The sequence below is a fragment of the Topomyia yanbarensis genome, chromosome 2 (assembly GCF_030247195.1).
Source record: "Topomyia yanbarensis strain Yona2022 chromosome 2, ASM3024719v1, whole genome shotgun sequence".
NCBI lineage: Eukaryota > Metazoa > Arthropoda > Insecta > Diptera > Culicidae > Topomyia > Topomyia yanbarensis.
In genome coordinates, this window is record NC_080671.1 from 107,221,616 (window position 1) to 107,246,114 (window position 24,499).

General features: G+C 41.6%; 1 protein-coding gene across 17 annotated transcripts in view; it reads left to right on the plus strand.

Annotated features, from left to right (window-relative positions):
• The window catches only part of LOC131679141 (A disintegrin and metalloproteinase with thrombospondin motifs 7-like), a 194,687-nt gene extending 170,542 nt beyond the window's left edge, over window positions 1-24,145 (plus strand). For all 17 annotated transcript variants that reach the window (XM_058959735.1, XM_058959737.1, XM_058959744.1 and 14 more), the window contains 4 exons: window positions 21,536-21,850; window positions 21,910-22,781; window positions 22,845-23,021; window positions 23,084-24,145. In XM_058959735.1, coding sequence (XP_058815718.1) covers window positions 21,536-21,850; window positions 21,910-22,781; window positions 22,845-23,021; window positions 23,084-23,440 — 1,721 coding nt within the window. In that variant the 3' untranslated portion in view covers window positions 23,441-24,145. The remainder of the gene's footprint in view (window positions 1-21,535; window positions 21,851-21,909; window positions 22,782-22,844; window positions 23,022-23,083) is intronic.
• The last annotated feature ends 354 nt before the right edge of the window (window positions 24,146-24,499 follow it).

Sequence of the window (24,499 nt, forward strand, 5' to 3'; positions counted from 1 at the left end):
ATAACAAAAAATAATGACACAAAACATACTGTAATATTATATTTTTCCATATTGTCGAGTTCTTTAGGTAGCAGTAAAAATAAAAATGGGTTGCATTTAATAAATTTCGATTTTTTTAATGCATTTCTTTTTAAGGATTAACTGTACTGCTTAAATTGCTTGTTCACACGTCACGAAATCAGTCCTACTACAGCTAACTTTATTTACTAACACTAAAATATATAGAGGTGGGATTTTTTTATGGTGTGATTAACATTAACAGTAGATACCAAAGCATAGTACTTGCCACTTGGTCAAATCTACTAATAACTGTTCCATTGCTCCGCTTTATGTAAAATCATTTCACTGCTTCATAAGAAATAAAATGTGTTTTAGTACTATAATAGTAATTAGTAGTCGAGTTTAATAAAAGAAATTGCATCATTTAATGCAAATTTATTAATCACGGAATATTTTCTGTAAGGGAGAGATTTTTCATTCCAAACTTTTAAAAGGGATCGAAACACGTATAAAAATATTTTGAAAAAAAATTAGGAACCGAATAGAAGACGCCACAGCCAAAAATAGAATTTTGCGCTTGGTCAAGTCTCCCCATGTTCCCCTACATGAGATAAGCGGCGTACGCCCTTTGTGAATGTTAAGCAGCGGTATCCAACTTTTAACGTTAATAACTATTTAATCGTTAAGTGGATTGTCTTACAGTCTTCGACAAAATTGGGTGGCATATCTTCAAAAGCTTAACTCCTTCTCAGTTTTTTCCGTGTTCGGATGTTTACAGCGACCTCTAGCGGTGATTTTGTGAACTGCGAGTAATTCCCCATAAAATTTGGACAAAATTCCCAAACTTTAAGCTCTTTGAAGAATGTATTTAACCAATTTCGCCCAAATTCGAAAAATGTAATTTTTTCTTGATTTGGAACAACGCTGTGGTGTAGGTTACTTTTTTCATATAAATTATTTCCACCCTGCTTATCATTGGATTTTCATGAACGGTTCGATGTTTTTTTTTTCGTGTGGTGATTCGAACATCATTGAAGTTCTCTTGATGTTGCCCTGCGACCTCACCTGTTATTGGTGAAAAACGGCATCCAAAAAATTTGAAGTTGACCTTCCTGGCAGCATTCAACAATGAGTTTGCTTGGTATAGTTGCTACAATTCCACTTTTAACCCCCTTTGCAATTCTTAGATAATACTATGGAGACGCTTGATTACTTTATGATTTCCGAAGGAAACCAAAACCAGATAAATCACCATAACTTTCCACATACACACCCCTTCATCACAAACTCGTTACTCTATAACCACTATCTCAGCAAATATGCCATTTATTTGTCTCTGAAAGATGTTCTCCGTACCTTGTCGAGACAATAAATCATGAAAATGGAAAAATATAGGACAAAACAAACTAAATCAACAATAGCAGAGTGTCGGAATCCGGCCCAATAAACAACAGCTGGCTATGCTTGGCGAATTCCCATAAATAAACCTTGACCACAGGTACGGCTTTTCCATTACGCCTCCCCCCATTTCTTCGCCGCTTCGCGCGTGGGAATTCGAAGCACTTTCGTCGTTCTATACCGTTCCGTACTGAGCATATAGACGCTGGCTGTTCCACATAAATATTTACTTGATGGAGCATTTCTAAACGCGTTTTAACGACTTTCGGCTGGAAAAGATAGACAGGTTTTCCCCAGTACAAATCCACCCCATTCTATATAAACATCAAAATTTTCCCCTCATTCTCGTCGGAAAGTGAGTTGTCGAAAGCGTCATAACAAACTGTAGGTACATATTGGCCGGGGTGTGCCGCCGCCGCATGGAACCCGTGTCGTGTCGCTGTCAGTTTCACCTAATTCATGTGATTAGAGCCATTCGTCACGGGCAACACATTGATGGACGAGGGGTCACATAACTCAACAGATAGGCGCTCTTATTGGTTGTTTATCATATATTTTCCTACTTTCTGACTTTGCATTAAATAGATCATCCCAGGAAAGATTCACGAAGGGAGCCGAATGAAAGTTATAAATCAAATTAGATCGGTAAGGAGTTTTCGGCAAAGTCGAATTGTTGCATCACCCCTCGGGCACACCACAACACAAAGCCATTCAGTATCAGTTCAGGATTGATGGCTTCGCACCTGCTGTAACATTGTAGTCAAGCGCTCAGTTATAGCCAATAAATTGGCACCATGACGGTAGGGAACCGCGGCAATTGGCATGCCGCGCCGTACGGTTGCGCGCGGGTGGTCTGCGTCGGAGTGAGCAAGCTACCACAACTGTGTAAATTAACTCGATAGCGGTGTAGTGGCGCTAAAATGCCGCGTGACACTTTATGGGTGATGAACTGCAATGCGGTTACTTTGTCTTGCTCTGGCGGACTCTATGCGACGGCGAAGGAGCCGTCTAGGCTATTTTGAAGTGGGGTGATATTGCCGCTGCCGTCACCGCTGCGAATGGTGGATACATTACAAATACGGAACAGGTTGGAACGAAAGTAAGTGGTTTGCTTTGACCCTGATTCCCATTAAGATGCTTTCACGGATATTTACCATTATTGCTGACATGTGTTTTGCGGTAAAATTTGTAATAAACTAAAAAAAAACACTTTGTTGCCTGCACATAAGTAACAAAATGGCATGGTTTATAGACTCATTCGGTTGCAAGATTCACTCAAATATTTCGCTGTCTAGGAATAATGAAAGAATTCTAAACATATCTGAATCAAAATGAAATATGAGCGTATGCAGCTATTCCAGGTCAAAAAGCGGTATCTGTCTTTGTCTTTGCGGATCAACAGCGAAGACCAGCATTGACAATGGTTTCTGTGGAATGATGGATCCCCAGCGACATCCCAAAGGTTTACACCATGCAAGATCGCGTTCCAGTCATTAACTTTGCTAAATATTCAAGCTGGCGAGAGCTTGTCCCAGTTGTTGCTTATATGTGCTGGTTTTGTAGCAATATTTGGGCTAGAATGCATTACGGTACACCCACGATCGGAATCCTCAAGCACCAGGAGTTGTCCGAAGCCAAAAATTTTATCTATATGCAAGCACAGCTAGATAAGTTTAGTGAAGAAATGTCTTTGCTTTTGCGTTCTAAGCATGTGGACGAAAGAAAAGAAGCTCGTATTCCCAAGGATAGTCCGATCTACACATATTCACCGTACCTAGGCGATAATGGGGTACTTCACATGCATGGAAGGACGGCTACTTGCCAATTCATCCAACAGAGTGCCGCTTATCCTATAGTGCTGCCGAATAAGCACCCGATTATAACACCTCAGGAATCAGTAGCGTCTGGCCCAAATGACACGATACCCATGTTGATCGGAGATTTGCGCCTTGCCGTGAATCGTCTTTTCATCATTTCCCTGATGGGAAGGACGGGGAAAGTGGTATGGTTAGGGGTAAGGTAAATAAAGATACCGTAAAATTAAAACAGAGCATTCTGTACCCCTGGAAGGATGCTAAACGATCTGCAGGTGTTACAATAGTAGGAATAAAACTTTCAACCCCAGGAAAGATTTAGAATTTTATTTAAACAGAGAGCGCTTTACCACACTGGGTTAGAAACAATAACATATCCTTAGTTTTAACACAGACCTACCAGAAATGACACTAAGAACAGTTAATTGAAAAAAATATGTGATCATCGCTTAGAAATTAAATTCGTTTTGCACATTATCACCGACTGGTGGCGATCTTCTGAACTCTACCATCTGTTTGACACTTTCGAATATTTGACGTGACGGTGCATTGGTGTGCGTAAGTGCTTATTGTAGACCACATAAGCTAACAACAACCATTAATGAAACTGAAGCTTCAGCAGAAAAACATGATTAAATCAGTGTACAATCTGCCATCGTTGTTACGGTGCACTTAGATGGTCACTGCTCTCTTTAGACATCCCAATCAGAAACATATAACAGAAAGAATTCAAAACTATAGCTCGCTTTGTTACTTGTTATAATTTTCTGTTATTTTAACTACTAACGAGACCAAATTTATAACACAATATATTACAAAAATTGCATTCTGTTATAATCTTGTTCTTGCATTCTGATCGGGATCGCTCCCCAAACTATCTTCTCAAAAATGTACACCCCCGTTTTCGTCATACTCACTCAGAGCCTTGAATTCAGGACGAACGATTATGAAAAGCAATTCTAGAACCCAAGTTTTATTCTTGTTTCAATCTAAAATTGTTTATTTGTCACAAAAACAATAACGACAATAACAGCCGCGGGCGCTCAATAGAGTTCTATGCAAATCATTTCACACACACTACTTGGGGGATTTGTTTTCCTTTAGCTGTCATATGTAAAACTGTCAATCAAATTAAACGGTAGAAAAAGCTCGTCTAAACTATTCATAGTGGTGTTGAAATGCTCTACGCCGATGGAAAACTTATTCCGAACGCGTACAATACTGGTTTGTCAGGTTCCATTGTGAAAATAATACGACCGAAAAATTATTTCCGATTTGTTTTTCTCCACCTGTGACAGGTGGAGGAAAACAAATCGTTGAACACACTAATACAGTTACAGATTGTTAAGTACTCTATAGTGTGTGTTTGGGCATTCTTTTCAATCATGCCCAGTCAAAAAGGGCAAGTTGCTGGGAAGCTATTTGCCAACTCGGATGCGCTAATTGCCCTTCAATTTGCCAGCAAATTGCTGTAGTTAGGGGGCTAATTCGAATGCAACATTTGGGTGATTTGCCGCCGAAATTTTTTTTTGCCGCTCTACCCACACTTAAATCGCCCCCAAATCATCCACGGAACGCGCCATTTAACCGCCCTTAATTGCCTAAAATGAAAATTACAAATAATACTAATTTTTGGTTTCATTATCTACCCACATAAACTTTTCAGTACACTAGGTAATCACCACCAAATTATAGCAATAATCAATGGTGAAATTGGTATTGCACACCAAAACTTACCACAATCTGACTTTCATTAAGATCATTAAGGTCAGAGATCTTGTTCCACTATACTTACACACGATTCCACAGTTTCTCACATTCGTTGGCTAAATGAAGTGCACTAGACAAATAAAATACAAGCGAGAACACGCGAATTGTTTGAAAAAACAATTTTAAGCTTAAGCCAAACATGAACCTCCATGTTTGAAAAACGCAAAAACAACCAAGTCCATTTCAGCCGCCAGAAAATTTGTTGCAATTGCCTTTAAATCGCATTCGCAAATTACATTTGTTCCTAGGGGCAATTGGCACAGGCGAGTTGAGTCAAACGTCAAACTGTTTAAATCGCCTGACCATGTTCGTCCGCATTTTTTTTGACCGGGTGTCATCTGGTCACGCGGTGAGCACGGAAAGTAATGAGCATGATAAATAAGCGTTTGAAAAAGCCGTTAAATTTTTGCAACACATCGATGATCTCGAGTGTCATGTCTGGCAGGTCTGTGGTTTTAGCTTTCTGTACATTGGTTCATCTATGTATAGAGAAATAAACATCCGGATACGCAATTGCATTACTACAGGGCAGTTGCATATCAAATAATATGATGTTCTGTAGTTGGATTCACAAAGATCACATGAATAATACTCAGCGCGCTGAATAGAAGCCATGTGATAATTGAGTTTGCAATGTCCAGTCAGTGCCCTGACTAGAATAATGCAATTGGGCTTGAAAAAATGACATTCTTTGACATTTTCGGACTAACATCCGGCAGAAAAGTCTTTGTTTGAACGCAAGTTTGCAAGCTATGCCAATGGTTGTCTTGTTCGGATGCAGTCCAATAGCGAATCTTGTGCTTTATATATTTCATCGAAAGTGGTAGAACGCCCGTAGCGTGCCCGCTCTAGACAATTCGTCCACCTATTCCAGTAATACCCGAAAGTTCGGGTACCCATAGCAGGTAGATGGCATTTGAAATGCTTAGATCTTCGACTTAAATCCGACATGCGATTACTAAGTTCGATGTCGAATCTGTCGAACTAAGTGCTTTCAGGGCGACCTGACTGCCAGAGCAAAAATAGATTACTTTACCGCAAATTACTTGTCGAGGTGCCCATTGTGCGTCACGTAGAATCGTAAAGAAGAATCTCATTTCACAACAATAGATACCAGCAACGGCTCGGCCCTCCAACAAAGAACCGTCTCTATAACAAACTACGTATTCTTCAAACTCCAGCCAGAGAGCCATTCCTTGCGAAGAGAAATTCTCACATTGAAAGTCCTAAAAGAAAAACTACATATGAGTGTAAGGTCACTGGTAGCAAATGTATACTCATCCCAAGTAACCATTTGGGGCCACAGTTGCACGATCTATTGGGTTACTGTTCCAGAGCCTAGTAACCTTTAGACGGTATGCACAAATTCTTCCTATTTCAGAAACACATATAGAGGTTTTTGTTCAAAAGTGCCTCTAGAGCAGCAGTATGTGTTGTCCAGAGCGCACCAGTCATCGCCACCAAGACCATCCTCAGAAGATGATTAAACTTTGATGGGATTTTTATGACTTCTTCCTTCTACCACTAAACGGGGCATCCGTAAGCCAGTATTGGTCTAACAATTGTTGTAATCCACTGAATGTATATGGGTTTGAGTCCCCAAGAACCGACCGTCTACATTGGTCGAAGGCCATACAAGCTTTTTTGATCCTGAAATCGATGTGAGCTGTCCAATTAGGTTTTGAGTCAAGAAATTACCCCAACGTACTTAACTTGATCTGCTACAATAATTCCAGATTCAAAGAACTGCAATCGACGAACTCCGGCGGAAATCCTTAGATGCGTGAAAAGCACCTTTGATGTTTTTTAGATTAACTGATAGTCCAACATGAAGACATCATTGCTCAACAACTTGCTTGGCTTGTTGCATCAAATCAAAAAGTGTGTTGCAAATACCGGTGATCATTATATGAAAATTATCGGCGAAACCTCAAGCTCATTAAGTTTCCTCAACAAGCCATCGGGGACAAGGTTTCATAGAACTGGTGACAGCACACCACCTTGAGGACACCCGCAAACACTCAGTTGCCTTATCTCTGCTTGTCTTAACAACGAGCACAGATGTCGGTTGCTAAGCATTGCGTGTATCCAATTCGTTATATAAGAGGGTACTCCATGACGCCCTGCTGCTTCCAAAATGGATTCGAAAGACACGTTATCAAAAGCACCCTCAATATCAAGAAACTTTTCCTTCTTGCACAAGGCGGAATAGAATCATAGATACTGTACGTTTATGGTTAATTTGTGCTACTCTAATCATACTCGATCACAGCACTACACATTTCATCATCAGAACTTGTTGTACAGCAACTAGAAGATACCAAACACGTTGGCTTATAATCTCCTATAGCGAACCCCGAAATGAGTATTAAGGACATGACCACTATCTGATTCCCACGATTTGCAAATAAACAAACGTCCACTGTGTCGCAGAGATTCGCTTAACACAGTAAGGGTAAGACCCACGACACTCCGTGTGCGACTGGCATATTATAGTCCTGCCAGTCATTTAGTCTTCGGCACGAATGAACGCCTTGACGACTTCTATTTTTAGTCGCCTCTTATGACATGGGAGCAGGAACTCAGTGCATCAATTCTTGGTTGGGAAGCCTCAACCCGCCGGATACCACACGATCTCTTTGCTGGTTTTTTCCGAAGAAAGATAATAGACTATTATCAACCTCGTCATGGCTGACCTGCCGTCGGCAAGGCTTTCAGTATATTATCGACCATTTTCTTATGCTGCAGTGGTGGTGTCGACTATTTTGGTCTGATACAGGTAGTTGTATGTAAACGCATTGAGAAGACATGGGGTGTACTCAACTAGTCCGCGCCGTCCATATAGAGCTCGCCCACATGCTTAGTAGCAGCTTTTGTATCATAGCGCTGCGAATCTCTATGGCCAGGTGAGGAACGCCTTTAGAACTATTCAGTCATCGTGGAAAAAAGTTTCGTTGGAGCAAACTGGCCGAAGCAATACGCTTTCTAGATCAGGAAAAGTGCATGAAAGAGCTCGAAACCCCAGATACGACTGTTCTTGCCACGGAGTAGCCCATACATGGGCGAAAGTTGGGAACGATTGGTGCAGTCTGTTAAGATAGTGCTGAATATATCCTAAACTCGCATACCCATCGAAGATGTCGAACATGAAACTATTACACCCAACCGCACTGAATAATGTAGTTCGAAGCCATTACTATCCTACGACGAAAGCCTCGCTACGCTAACTAACGCTTGGAAAGCATCACAAACTCACGTTACGAAGGTATTTACCGCGGATAATTCGCCGCACAAAGTGGCATTACTCATTTAAACTAATCCATATGAGTGATATTGAGGTAGGTGTCGGTCCAGATCTGCCAAGGAACACGCCAAAGGACGTACAAGTTTGAATTGCAACAGTGAAGGCACCAGCGAACATTTACGAAGGCCCAGCAGTCAAGCTGGCGGTTCTAGACGTCTGCGCACTGCGGAGACTGCGGTTTTCGGGAGCGTTCTCCGGACCTCCGGGTTTTACATTAATTTCTCTGGGTTTGTTGGGAAGAAGCATAAATTTCATTTTTTTTAAATAATTGATTCTTTGGTTCAGATTTATTTTGCCTGATTAACCCTTCGTTTCAAGGCGGCGAAGACGACTTCACCAAATATTGCTGATCTTGTTCGCAAAATAATGAAAATGAAAAACAAATCAAATATACTACAAATTAATGAAAGTAATATTTCGCTATATGCTACAATTAAAATTTTGCATCCCACTAAGTCGCTCAAAATGGTGTAAAAAGTTATTTTGTTGCAATTTTACCAAATCACTTCACTGTTGGTGGCGTGTATCTGCAGCTGCATTAAGGTATGGCAGATTTGTTCGAAAAACGAATTCTTCCGGTGTTGTTGCTACTCCTGCAGCGATCCTTAACTGTTGGCAAAGGAAGTGAGTTTCGCCACTTTGTTGGGACCTCTGATGATAAATAACCGACACCACATAGTGCTTCCAACGTGATGCCGCTGACCCGCCTCCTTTGCATTGCTTTTTTTTTGTTAGTTGTGAAGGAGAGCAATCCTCCACAGCGAGAGTAGCTGTAGCTTTTGTATTCTTGGCACTTAGCTGGGAAAAAGAGATACTACACCTAATTAAACCGACAAAACCGTTCTCAGACATGAAAAATTTATAGCTTTATTTCAACGCCATGGAAGAGTGGTGCGCACTAAAATTGGTAAAAACTTTACGCTCTACGGTAATTGTGACGTAATTTTGGTAATTTTTCAATCACCCAGTGCTAAAAGCCATGACGACATACAGAAGGAATGAAAGAGTACACACTTGTCTCTTTTTCATTCGATACGTAATAAAAAGCTATTGAAGTGCTTTAAAATGTTAAGTAATCGCATCGACTCCAATTGCTGGCTAGTTCCACTCAAAATCCGCCCCCCCCCCCACACGGGTCAGTAAAAATCTCCGGGTCAAAGCCTCTGCAGAGGTGGCAACCCTATCTGCGCACAAGCGAATACACCATGTATTTTACGTAATTACGTAACACCCTTCGGACGTTATGTCCTCTGACGTTTAGACACGGTGCCCAAAAGGTTACGTCAATGGTGGAATTCTGGCGATCTGTGTAAAAAGTACTGCCGGTACCCTGTAATCCGTCAGGGTAACAATTTAGCGTTGGGTGCAAATATACCTATTTTTGGGTATACACTCCGTAGAGTGTATTTGTTGACATAAAATTATGCTTACCGCTGTTCGGTACCGTTCATTTTTTTTTGTAAATTTTTGTATAGTTTCGAGTTTGTGAACGGTTTTGTGCGTGCAGACAGGTGTAGTAATTTTAGTTGCACAATTGTAAATAAATAACATAGAGATTAGCTATCCCTAGTAACAATTGTGGTCTTATGAGTTTTATAGCCACTGATAAAACTTAGATTGCACTTGTAGCGTGCTATAAAACTTCAATTGTTACTTGGGATGTCACCGTTCTCCTTTTGCTGTTCAATTGGTTGCTGGATATACTGCAAGGGCGATGACATCTATGCACTCAAGCGGTTTGTCGGTAAGTTGCTGGCTAACGGGGGGCTATTTGCCAACTCGGATGCGCTAATTGCCCTTCAATTTGCCAGTAAATTGCTGGCATTTAGGGGGCTATTTTAAATGCAACATTGGGGCGATTTGTCGCCGTCATTTTTTGGCCGCCCTACCCGCCCTTAAATCGCCCCCAAATCGCCCCGGGAACGCGCCATTTACTCGCTTTTAATTGCCTAATATGAAAATTACAATACTTATTTTCGGATTCATTATCTACTCACATAAACTTAACAGTACACTAGGTAATCACCACCAAACTATAGGAAGAATCAATGGTGAAATTGGTATTGCACATCAAAACTTACCACAATCTGACTTTCATTAAGACTTTAGGAGAGATCTTGTTCCACTATACTTACACACGATTCCACAATTTCCAACATTCGTTGGCTAAATGAAGTGCACTAGAAAAACAAAATACAAGCGAGAACACGCCAATTGTTTAAAAAAACAATTTTAAGCTTAAGCCAAACATGAACCGCCATGTTTGAAAAACGCAAAAAACAACCAAGTCCATTTCAGCCGCCAGAAAATTTGTCTAAGTGTTGAAATTGCCTTTAAATCGCATTCGCAAATTGCATTTGTTCCTAGGGGCAATTACCACAGACGAATTGAGTCAAACGTCAAACTGTTTAAATCACCTGACCATGTTCGTCCGCATTTTTATTTACCGGGAGAATACACTCAACTTTTTTACGCGATTTTTTGCGCGGTATTTTTTACGCGGATTTTAGAATTCACGCGGTATCCATCAACGAGGTTCCCTTTAACGCCGATTCTTAAATTTAGGTGGTCTTCATTTACGCGGAGTTTGAAATTTACGCGGTTTTCATTTACGCGGATTTTGAAATTTACGCGGTTTTCATTTACGCGGATTTTGAAATTTACGCGGTTTTCATTTACGCGGCATAAAAAAACCTGAGTGTACTTAACAATCTGTAACTGTATTAGTGTGTTCGACGATTTGTTTTCCTCCACCTGTCATAGGTGGAGAAAAACAAATCGAGAATAACTTTTCAATCGGATTATTTTCATGATGACCAACCGGCATTGTACGTCTTCGGAATGACTTTGACAGCGACAAAGAACATTTCAGCACCATTATAAACACTTTATGCGAGCTATTTCAAATGATTAAATTAGCTGACAGTTTTACATATGACAGCTAAAGGAAAACAAACCACTTAAGTAGTGTATGTGAAATGGTTTGCCTAGAACTCTATAGTGACGGACCACGGTAGTAGAAAGTGCCGAGAATAAGCAATCCTTTTTTTCGGGACAGTTTTCCGCCACAGTGACCGAGTGTGAAGTGCGCGTGAGAGACGGCCAATTAAGCCCGTCGAAAGTGCCGGTCCGTGGTCCGGTTACAAGTGTGGTGCAGGATCGCCTTAGTGGAACGCTAATCGTGAAGGAGCCACTCGCGTTCCCGGCTAATTGTTAAAGATCCGAAGCATCGTCCGTTCTCACTGTGGAGGATCCGTCAAACGAGCCAAGCTCTCCTCCACAGGTAATTGCCAAGGAGAACGAAGCAGCACGGACAAAGAGCTTCCCCTGGGAAGTTTACTGCGGTGACAATTCGACGCCAACGTCGCTGAGAAGGTTCCAAGAAAGGAGCAAAGCTCATCTTCCTAGCTAAATGTCAAGGACTACTACCGGGGCAGCCACCAGAAACGATCAGGGAGAACGCGGCCATTGTGTTTCCGGCCGGTCGGAAGAAACCGCCTGCCTTTCCGTCAACAGTAGCAGATCGACAAGCAGCGTAGAGTGCACAGTGTAGAAAGAAGAATTGGAGGAAATATAGTTTATTGGTTTTCCCCTTTTTTGTTTGTCGTTACGAAACAACAACAAAATTATTATTTAGTAAAAATGCCGAATAAACTGTTTTGGTACATATAACACCGGTTCAGATATTAGATATTTCGACATTTTAGTCAGTTTTCGGTAACATGACAAGAGTTATGTTCAATGTTCTGTTCTAACCCAAAAATGGTTAAAAATAATATGCCGACTTTTTGAGGGAGAACTTTGCAAGCGATTCACATGTGGAAGGACTTCAGTCTGAGGTTTACTCTTGAAATCTTTTTTACGACTTATTATAGGGTAGACCAGCCCTTATTTAGCTCATTAGTCAGGATGCCACACTATTTAGACCGTAGCTTTGTTTACAGTGATCGGATTGCGCTTAACTAGGTAACAGCATCTTTGCTTCGTTTCTAAGCAGCAGTAACATAAAAAATTGGTTTGAAAAACGTAAAATACTCGCGTTTGAGCGAGAAACAAAAAGTCGAGTACAACGCATCCTTATCCATCCTACCATTTGATCGAATGCGTTGAATAGAGATAGCAGACACTGCTCCAACTAATGTATTCAAATGGGGAGGATATATACGGGAGCTAAGATGAAGTAGGGCGCAGTTACCCTATAACAGAATTAAAGGTGTTTACGAAGAATGGCTTGAAACTTTTATTTTCAACTGCTCGTATGTAATCCGTATATTTGATTTTACACACTCAGATACTTGAACAATATCTTCATGATGTCAAACAATATCACACATTTTGCAGACTACTTCACATGCAGTTGAACTGCTACATGTTAAAAGCTAACCACTCTGTCTGAAGAGGTCTGGCTCGACAACGTGACGGCATTAGCTCGAGTTTGAACATTCCTCACAAATTGTTCATTCACATGTACAATAATTACCCAAGTCAGATTTACCATAGCATTATAAATAGTCCTACAAATGGGGAAAATGACTGCTTACCATGAGTGGTGAGTGCATCAGGCAGGCATACCACGCTCACCCGCAAAGGAAAAATCCATTTTCGTACGCTTCCGGTTATGGCCGAGTGAAGTGGAAATTTGCCATTACACTACGAGTGCTGACTGCTTGAAGAACAATAACAGGCATCGTGAATGGCACTTTAATCGCGCCATGATAATAAACGCTTTTGTCGGATCCGTTCGCATGTTAGTAAAAATGGTTGTCGGTGCGCTTGTTCGCGCAGATTTCTATGTTAGCTTCGGTACAATAATGGGAGCGCTCGGAATTAATGCAATTGCAGAAACAATGGGATTGAAATTTATTGAATTGTTGGGCGACTGTGAAAGGAACAATGTTGTCGCTCAATTAGCTAGTGGTAGGTTTCATAATAATAATAACGACGATTAAATGAACCGATTGCGGGATTGAGGGATTATGTGATGATCATACGCGATATTTGTTTTTTTTTGCAGGATATCGCAATAACTTTAATATTTTTGTAGCCGTGGAGGAATAATTTTTAACGAAATTTGAGTAAGGGTTATAATATTATCTAAAAGATTAAAATTACACGCACCCGTTACCCTAAACCCCTGGTAATGTGTGGATTTGTTTTGCTCCCCAGTTCAATACTATAGACTTGCTGGTAAAATTTATATAAACTTTGATTTATGGCAGTGAAGCTTCGCTACAATAATTTTCAAAAATTTCTTCACAAAAGTTTAGTGGGAACCACAAACCTCTGGTAATGCGTATATTTATCCTGCTCCCCAGTCCAGTTCCTTAGGAAAATTCAATATTCAAAAATTTTCAAAGTTCAAAGGAAGACATTTTTTTTAAAGTCGAATTTTTTTTCTCCAAATCTTCAATTTACCACTACAAATGTTATTTTTTGAATCTTGTTCCTTTGCTCTTACATCAGATCTCTTCTACTTTTTGAAATTTTGTTTTCTACTTCTCTGCACAGCTCCTTGTAGCAGATGGACTTGCTTAGCACTATCTCGGTTGTAAAAGCGGCCCTGGCTGCCCGGAATGTTACCTTACATTCTTCTCAGACTGCCTCAAATATTGCTCTCTGAACGCATCTTCTGGCTTTTAGGCAGGCTGTCCGGAGAATGCTGAACCTATCGCTCCACCAATACGCCAGACACCGGTAGTTCCTCGGTATTGTTACATCACATGTCCTCGTTACTGTTTCTGACAGATCATCGGCACTCGGAATTGGAATGAAGCTGTCAACACGAAGTGCTTCCACAAAAAGGTCCATGTCGAAGTCCTTTATTTTCCACTTCCGCTCGCCCGTCCTCACTCTCGGTGTTACTGTACAATTTTGCCGACCAATGGTGTAGTGGATCGCTTGGTGATCACTATGTGTATACTGTTCATTAACCCGCCAATTCATTTTATCCATCATCGAAGGGTTGCAGAATGTTATGTCGATGATGGATTCTCGACCGTCTTTACGGAATGTGGTAGCGGAACCTTCGTTTCACAATCTCACATCCAACTTCGCCAAGGGTTCCAATAAGCTGTAACCTCTTGCGTTGGTCAGCCTGCTACCCCACTCCACGGACCAAGCGTTAAAGTCTACTCCTATTACAACCGGCGTTCGTCCGACTAACGAGTCGGTTAGTGCGTCCAGCATCCGATTGTACTGCTCTGGTGTCCAACTCGGAGGAGCATAGCAGCTACAGAAAAGTACGCTGTTGATCCTGGTGGTGGTGTTATCCGCCACCTTTTGGACAAGGAAACTTGTATTGAAACCATCCCTGCACTATCCACCACCCAGTTAACGTTATCGGGAGGAACACGATACGGCTCTGCAATAATTGCAACGTCGCACTTCGTTGATGTTGTCGACTGCCACAACAGCTGCTGTGCAATATCGCAATGATTGAGATTAAACTGGGTTATTTCTATCATTATTGGTCTGCCTTCGCCTTTATGTACACAGGGCATTTGAAGCCACACGTCATGTGGTCGTTTCCGTCCTCCGGTTTGCAGATCATGCAGCTTGGCTGCTTCGTGCAGTCTCTAGCAACATGCCACTTTTCTTCGCATTTTCTACACAGTGCAGACCTGTCCGGGCCCTTGCAGTTTCTCGCCAGGTGCCCGAGGTCAAAGCATCTGAAGCATCGCTCCAACTGCTTGGAAACTCGCGGAGTGACTCTTAGGGAGCACACCGACCATCCGACTTTTATCTTACCGGTCTCCGCCAGCTTGTTGGCAGCAGACACCGCTAGTTGAATCGCCCCCGTGTGAGTTCTTTCATAAGATTTCCAAATCCGGATAGCCGCGGGTACATCTAGTTTGCACTGCTCGATCAGTGCACGGTCGTTATCTTATCTAGAATCTTGCACTCGACTACGGCTTCCTGTGACAGGGCTCTCACGCTCGCTTCACACCCCAATGATTTTGCAACGAGCTCGCGGTAGGTCGAGCTCTTGATGGAAGGATCCTTCTTCAGCTTGAAGATCATCTCGCCATTCTGAGTGCGCCTCGTTCTAACAACGTTGTCTCCCAAATCCCTTAGCTCTGGGTCCTCTCTCACATTCTTGAGAAGAGCGTCGAAAGGACGTCGTATCGTTCGCTTCGACGATCAGTTCATCTTTTTTTGGCGCCTTCCGACAAACCGAAGGTTTTCCTTCTTCTGCTCCCTTTTTGCTCTTCCTTCTTCTTCTGCTGTTTCCCGTGTTTCTCCTTCCGACCTACAACGGTACTCAAACTTTCTCCCTGTTTGGTGTCGTCTTTTTCTTCGGCAATAGCCACACATTCCTCGAGCCATTTGGGTCCGCCTAGTTTTCCGTCTCCTGGCGAGGATCTTGTCCTCTTTGGAGTCACGAAAACTGGCGTGATCTCCACACCAATCTGGTTCTTCTTACCCTGCTTCGGAGGGGCTAGGAAGCCTTGGCGGAAGTAACCAAATTTAGAATAACGGTTATGTCGATTTCTCGGATATGGCTAAACCGATTTGTCTCAAATGGAAGGTGTTGTGTCCCAGGAAACTAATATTAAATTTCATCCCAATCCGACTTCCGGTTCCGGAGTTTCGGGTTGTGGAGTTACGAGTTGTGCAGTCACATAGCAAATTCCAATTCAAACCGATACCGCGAGGAATGCAAAAAGGTAAAATGTGTGCTAAAATGGGTTACAAATAGCTTGAATTTGCAGTTCTAGGTCACTGCAAAAAAGCACTGCTGGTCAGTGGGAGATGGACTGTATACTAGACTGGTTCAATTTTTGACGTTTATCTCCACCAAGCTCCACCGATTCCTTTTATGGCCCTTAGTAATTGTGCAAATTTTGGTACCGATCGGTTGTGACTACAGACCCTCCAAAAATTTCAAAGTTTATATGGAAATTAGTATGGAAAATTGGTTAAAATTAAAAATAAATTCTTCAAAAATCACCTCATCAATCAATTTATGAGAACACTACATATTTCTAAAGGTATTCTTCTACTGAACACATTCGTGGAACATTGCAAGTTTGTGAAAATTCGATGAGAAACGTTATTAACTATAGAAGCATCATGACTTCAAAACAAGTGAATTTTATTATTAATCATAGCAACTTGCAATGTTCCACGAATGTGTTCAATAGAAGAATACCTTTAGAAATAGCGTTCTCATGAATTGATTGATGAGGTAATTTTTTTAAAAAAAATTTCAATTTTAACCGATTTCCATACTAATTTCCATATAAACTTTGAAATTTTTGGAGGGTCCGTAGGAACAACCGATCGGTACCAAAATTTGCACAATCACTAAGGGTCATAAAAGGAATCAGTAGAGCCTGGTGGAGCTAAAAGTTGTAAGTAGCGGTTTGCATACTACTCGGGTTCTTGTTTGCCCGGCGGACCCTTCTTTTCAGGGCGGCCTAGGTGCCTCTACCGGAATTTCGGATTTTCGTAACAACAAATAAAGGGCGAACACGAAATTATTGCGACACATTCAACAGGGCATAACTTTTTTACCATTAGGTAAAAATCAACCAAATTTTGCACACTTTCCCATTGATGTGTATTGTTTACATACTGTCAAACTCGAAATCGTGTTTTTCGATTCAACGAAACTGGAGGTGAACCAACGCGAGTTGAGAGAACAAATTCTTTCCAAACACCTAGAATTTCCTGACCGGTCGCACCAGCAATTGGGAAAAATGTTGAACATTCACCATTCAACCGTCTCCAGAGTGTTGAAGCGGTTCCAGGAGCGGTTGACGTTGGACCACGGCAAAGGAGCTGGAGGAAAATCGGGACCGGAGAACAAAAAGACGGATGGAAAGGTGAAGCGGATGATTAAAACAAATCCCAACGTCTGAAGCCGTGATCGGCATGTCGCAGAGCTACGTCCAGAATGCAAAGAAGAGAGCTGGACTACATACCTACAAGGTACAGGACTTCCCAAACCGCGATGAGCGGCAACAATCGACGGCTAAAACTCGGGCACGGAAGCTCTACGAGAAGATGCTGACAAAATATGGCTGCTGTGTGATGGACGACGAAACTTATATAAAAGCCGATTTTAAGCAAATTCCGGGGTTGGAGTTTTTCACCGGCAAGAGCAAGTTCTATGTGGACGACAAATTTAAGAAGAAGAAAATGTCGAAGTTCGCCTCCAAATATCTCATTTGGCAGGCCATCTGCTCTTGCGGACTGAGGAGTGAGCCTTTCGTGACAAAGGGCACAGTAAATGGCGAGATCTACAAATCTGAGTGCCTCGAGAAGCGCCTTTTGCCGTTCTTGGAGCAGCACGACAAAACTCCGCTATTTTGGCCAGATTTGGCATCATGCCACTATTCTAAAAGTGTCCTGGAGTGGTATGAGGCCAATTCTGTCAATTTTGTTCCAAAGGACATGAATCCGCCAAACTGTCCGGAGCTGTGCCCGGTGGAGCAGTACTGGGCAATGATGAAGCGGGAACTTCGGAAGAGCAAGAAGACAGTCAAAGACGAGAAGGACATGTTAAGAAAATGAAAAGAAAAAAAACTGAGAAACTGGTACCGGATGACACTGTAAAGACTTTGATGGAGGGCATCAAGCGAAAATGCGTTCAATTTTACACTCAAGGCTCCATCGATTAACTTTTCTTTTGATTTTTGAAGTAAATATATGTATAAAACTACCCTAACATTTTGGTTTGATTTTAAACATTATAAGAAAATTGGCATGACATTTTCGGTGTCGCAATAATTTCGTGTTCGCCCTTTAACAAAAGTAAACAAACAAATAAATCACTAAATTTACCGATTTTTATTCACCTCCTCTTTACTGCGTTTCTTATGGTCCGCTGCTGCTGACGATGGTCGGGACTACAACGGCCGCGTTCTCCTGTGGTCGTTTCGTTCACTGCTCCGCCTGCGGTTCGTGACTTTTAGCTAGTGAGTAGAGATGGTCGGGTTTCAATTTTTTCGAACCCGAACCCGACCCGAACCCGAGAGCATGAAAATTTAGAAACCCGAACCCGACCCGAGCCCGAAATTAAAAAATTTGAAAAACCCGAACCCGACCCGAGCCCGAAAGTTCAAAATTTCAAAAACCCGACCCGACCCGAACCCGAGAATTTCAAATTTGAACGCCCGGAACCCGACCCGAACCCGAGAAGCTTTAATTTACAGAACCCGACCCGAAACCCGTCGGGTTCGGGTCGGGTCCGGGTTTCGGGTCCAAAAACCCGAACCCGACCATCTCTACTAGGGAGGTGAGCTTGGCTCCTTTGTTGGAACCTCCCTAGCGACGATGGCGAACTATCAACGGATCGACTTGCTCGCCGCAAGTGATCCCGGAAGTCACCGCAGTGCACTTCCCAGGGGGAACCTTTGTCCACCCTGCTTCGTTCTCCTTGGCTATTAGCTATAGAGGAGAGTTAGGCTCGTTCGACTTATCTTCTATAGCGAGAACGGTCAGTGTTAGGTTCCTTGGTTTTTAGCCGGGGACGGTCCTTTACGGTTAGCTGTCCCACTTCGGCGAACCATCACCACTTTTATGTGTGCCCGAACCACGCTCCGGTGCCCTTCGAGAGATGGAACTGGCCGTCACACACGCACTTCACTTTACTAGCAATGGTGGCGGATAACTGTCCCGAAAAAACCGCACTGTTTACGGACGTCTGTAATACGCCGTAGTTCGTCTTTTTCTACCTTTTTTTACGATGGCCGCCTTCTGCGCGACCAAAACAAAACGACACACCACCTCGATGCATAGCTGTCATCTCCCTTGCAGCATAACCAATTCAACAGCAAGAGGAGAGCGGTGACCTACCTAAGCCCTACACGGATACGAAAAACTACCAAAAGTTGAGCTCTTTTGACTCAATCTCGGGGTATCGTGGAATAAGGTAAAATTAGGTAAACCGTGTTGAAGGTAGTTTCCCTTTAACCACAGCAAAAACCACAACTCATTGACAGGTTTTTTATAATCAACCTTGAGTTAAATATACCTAAATTTAAGTTGAATCTACCTAATTTTGAGTATACCTCAAACAACTCAAAAGTACCTTATTCCAAGAAAGGCCTCGGCTGAGTCGAATCTCTCTCTTTGTTTTTGACAACACTAATAAGTGCGAAAGCGACGCAAAACTCAAAACAACCTAAATTTAAGTTAAAAGAACTTATTCTGCGGGTTGTTTTATTTTTTCCGTGTATGTTATTTATACAGAAATATGCAACAAAATTTTCTACACCTATCTAGACCAACAAAATCGTTCACAAAAGCTAAAACAAACAAAATTTACAAGGAAAAGTGAACGATCATAAGGAACAGTGGTGAGCATTATGTTACATAAACAATACACTCTACGGAGTGCATACGCAAAAAAGGATATATTTCCACCCAGTGCTAAATTGTTACCCTGATGGGTTACAAAGTCAAAAATTGAACCAGTCTACTGTATACACGCACTCAATCTCTATAACAGTGTAATAGATATTCCCACAACTATATTGAACTTAACCAGCAAACTATGCTTATACACTCAAGTTTTTTTTTACGCGGTTTTTTTTTGCGCGGTATTTTTTTACGCGGTTTTTTTTACGCGGATTTTGAAATTTACGCGGTTTTCATTTACGCGGATTTTGGAATTTACGCGGTATCCATCAATGAGGTTCCCTTTATCGCGGATTCTTAAATTTAAGTGGTCTTCATTTACGCGGATTTTGAAATTTACGCGGTTTTCATTTACGCGGATTTTGAAATTTACGCGGTTTTCATTTACGCGGATTTTGAAATTTACGCGGTTTTCATTTACGCGGATTTTGAAATTTACGCGGTTTTCATTTACGCGGATTTTGAAATTTACGCGGTTTTCATTTACGCGGTTTTCATTTACGCGGCTCGTATCCCCCGCGTAAAAAAAAACCTGAGTGTATACATAAGAATGGCACAAATGCACGGGTTAAGCATGTTTTTGTTTTCTATCTTATAAAATACAAAAGTACATGTGTTCGTTGCCATTGATAGAACCGACTATTTTTGCTGTTAGGGAAAAGTGACCTTATTCAGGTTGCCTTTGTAGCTGTACATTATGGTGGGACAAAAATTACATTCCAGCTCCGAGCAACTTTTTAGGTACGATTTGGGTCCTAGAACAACTGTGCAAATTCTTAGTTTGATCCCCAAAACTATATTTTTGCGCCTACTGTTTAAAGTTAAAGGTGGGATTTTATATGGGAAAATTAACTTTCATAAAATAATTCCTCCAGGAGTCACCCATTGCTTCCTAAAAATAAACCGTTATGTGACTTTTATAGAAAATTTAACAAAGAAACAAGGTCTCGAAAACCACGAAACGATCCGACGCTTGGGAAAAAGTTTATTAGGTTTAAACCAATTGATGTTCTGACGATTGATAAAATATTCATTTTTTTCTAGCACAACTGCTGTTGATTGTCCAATTATATGCAATTTCGTTTTGATCTTCTCTTAATGTGTCTAAATCAATTATTTATAATGTTTGGCCGCTTCGCAAGAGTTTTGAAAGATAAATTGAGGCTGATTTTGTACATAATTAGAGAAAGTTAAAAAAAATATATTGTATAATTCGATAGTGAGCAGCAGTCATGCTATGAAAAGTGATATTTTCTTCAATCTTCAGGGCATCAATCGGTTTTTGATTAATAACTTTTTCCACAAGCATCAGATCGTTTCGCGGACTTCTTCTATGTTTCCTTAATAAATTTCCTATAAAAATCAGACATCTATTTATTTTTAGGAGGTAACGGGCGACTCTTGGATAAATTATTTTGCAAAAAACGATTTTCCCATACTAAATCTCATGTAAACATTACACCGATCGAGCTTAAAATTTGCACAGTTGTTCTGGGAGCTAAGTGGGTCTTAAAAAGTTACTGGGAGCAAAATTTTATTTTTTACATGTAACCGTGTCGCACTCTACTGTACATGTTACTGTTTGTCCAAATCCATTGCCGTCGGAAGCGAGGTGGGATTGGCCAAATATATCGCCCAAGGGTGCCACATTATTAATGTAACTGATGATTCATTTGGGACATGTATGCCGACCACCATAATGAGAACTTATATAAGTAGGTATGAAAAGGTTTCTTCAACCATGTAATTATTAAAACCACACTGTTTTAGTATCTATCCCAACGATTCAAATAAACAAACTAAATAAACTGAAAATTATTTACCTATAATATATTTACCGATTCCCATACACTCTCACTAATTGCTTCAATTGATACCACAGCACTCAAATCGGGCGACCATCAACGATTCATCATCAACGGCGACTACACAATCTCGCTGAGTGGATTCTACCAGGGAGCGGGGACCATTTTCGAATATCGTCGAGTGGACGGTTTGAATAATGGTTCCACTAGCAGTTTCCGGAAAATCGAAGGCGTCACCGAATGGATCACAGCCCCTGGACCATTATTGGAACCGATTGAACTATACCTTCTATCGCAACAACCAAATCCGGGAATCAAGTATGAGTACCTTATGCCCATCAATACCAACCCTGTCGGAGAGCAAAGTTCTAGTGAAGACAATCGATTTGACGGTAAGTACCGAAGGCTGGATATGACAGTATAAAAATATATTGTTTCTTATTCGAAATAGGTATTTCAAATGAAATTTCCGAAAAGGCCAGCATCCGCGTACCCAAGCATCGAACGATCATGAACACTACGCTCCCTACCAGCACTACGAAACCACTTCGCAAGCGCAAATTTCTGTGGAAGGTGGTTGGATTCGGTGCCTGTAGCAAGTCCTGCGGTGGAGGTGTCCAACAACCCGTCATAAAATGTGTCCGCGAAGCCCCTACCCGAGTGTTCTCACCGAAACGATGTGCCCATCTGACTCAGCCTGTGTTGAACGAGAACTTACTTCGCTGCAATACACAACCTTGCCCGGCTTACTGGAAGCTGTCCGAATGGAGTGACTGCAACTGCGAAGAGAAACTGGGCGACAACGATGCATTCAAAAGCCGAGAGGTGAAATGTGTACAGGAGCTGATATCTGGCATAGTTATTCAAGTCAGCAGCGGAGCTTGCATGGAAGAACAACCACCAGCAGCTGAACAGTGTGAATGTGCCAAACATTCCAAGCCAGACCCGGTAGAATCTAGTAAGCACAGACCGACGGTCATAAACCACCATCACAATCACAACCACCACCACCATCATACCGGCCACAGTCCCCAGAACGACATGCAGAGTACAAATGGATATGGACGACAGAACTTGGATGCTAGCCGAATTAGCCAGAAAGTTGAACCGAAGAAAACCGGAGTTTGGTTGACAGCTAATTGGAGCGACCGTTGTTCGGCAACTTGTGGCGTTGGGCTTCAAACCAGGTCGATATTTTGCGATCGGAGTACGTCAACAAATGCGGAACGATGTGACCTGCGATTCACGCCGGATACTACCAGAGAGTGTACGAGTGATCGGGCTTGCGAATATGGCGAATGGTTCACCGGACCGTGGGGATTGGTAAGTGTACGCTGAATTTTCTGAGCACAAAATGCGCTATAAATTAACCCATTTTTCAAACAGTGCTCCGGAGATTGTTTCAATCTAACCAAATCACGAACGGTCCTGTGCATCCGCAACGATAATTTTGTAGCCGATACCGAATGTGACGAGAGCGAGCGACCAATTTCGATCGAGCCGTGTGATATCGAAACGATCAGCGATTGTAAACCCAGGTGGCACTATTCGGAATGGACCGAGGTAACACTTATTTCTCAGCAAACTCATTCTATTGGACGATGTAAAATTAATATTTTTTACAGTGCACCAAACCATGCGACGGTGGCAATCAGCGACGAGTGGTCAAGTGTCTCGAATTTAATCTACGAGAGAAAGTGATGCAAGAATTTGCGAGCTGTCGTTATGCGGATCGTCCCGAAGCGTATCGAGTTTGCAACGAAGAACCATGTCCGTCTACTACGGCTGCTAGTACTACCGTGGCAGCTGCATCGATGGAACCATACATTGACCCACGAGAGGACATCGTCCAGAATGATGCCGGCTGTCGGGATGATTTCCCCAACTGCGGTATTGTCCTGAAGGCGAAACTGTGTAGCTATGCGTACTACAGCCAGGCCTGCTGTCAGACATGCCGAAATCGATCGAACGAACTGTATTAGTTTGATCTTATCATCACGTGACGTGGTCGGAGTGAATACTAGTGAATTGTAGCGATTGTATTGACTTTAAGTTATTACTGCCCTAAGCTGAAAGGAATCCAGCCTACCGAGAAGTTTGTTCAATCTCAGTTTAGTTCTAGATTGTGTTAACAAATCTCGCAAACTTAGATGAATCAAAACGCAGTGCATTTACCTTTTTCGAAGATGGATATTTAAGAAGTATTTAACATTAGTTGAAGGTAATAATAAGTGAAAAAAACCGAAATGAATGTGACGATTTCAAATTTTAAATGTCCTTGGTAATCGACGCTCGCAATATCAAAAAGAGCCAAATCATATATGTACCAGAACAGCCTAAAATTCGACATATTCCAGCACTGGAACAGAAAAAACGTTATTCTCACCATAGTGTGTAAGTGCCATACAAAAGTTTCAGACCATAGGATATATTAAACGCCATTAAAATTCGCTGTACACTTTCTCAAGGTGTCTCCTATGACAAGATGGGATGAAGAATTAAATTTTAGTTACAAGAAGCAGACAGATTGTGGAGGATACTCCGATGTCGGAGTTCCACTCGTAAATTAAGAAATCTCAAATGTATCATGTATTCATGCGGCAGCATTGAAGAAACTGTTGATAGAAGAACAATTATTGCAAAAGTTGATTGATCAATGCATTTGAATAAACTACTTAAACTAACAACATGCACGAAGGTTTCAAACTTGAAAGAACAATCCTGAGAATACGTAAGTGATAATTCGTTTTCCATCAGAAGACGGCAAAATACAGTGTTTGACTCTGCGATTAAAAGCGATTGCAACGCCTCCACCTGATCCAACGGTTCTATTAAATCGATGAATCAGATACTTTGGGTCACTTTTCAATTCAATTTGAGGTTAAGTTGGGACATACTTGTTTGTTTTTGATCTTTTATATATTCCTCAATTTTTCGTGCAAATACCATCTGTAAAAATTGGATTGTCTCATGCAACCCATTCTTAAGTGTAGTGCTTTCGTGATTGAATGGAGAACCATTAATTCCTGGGTAATTCCAGG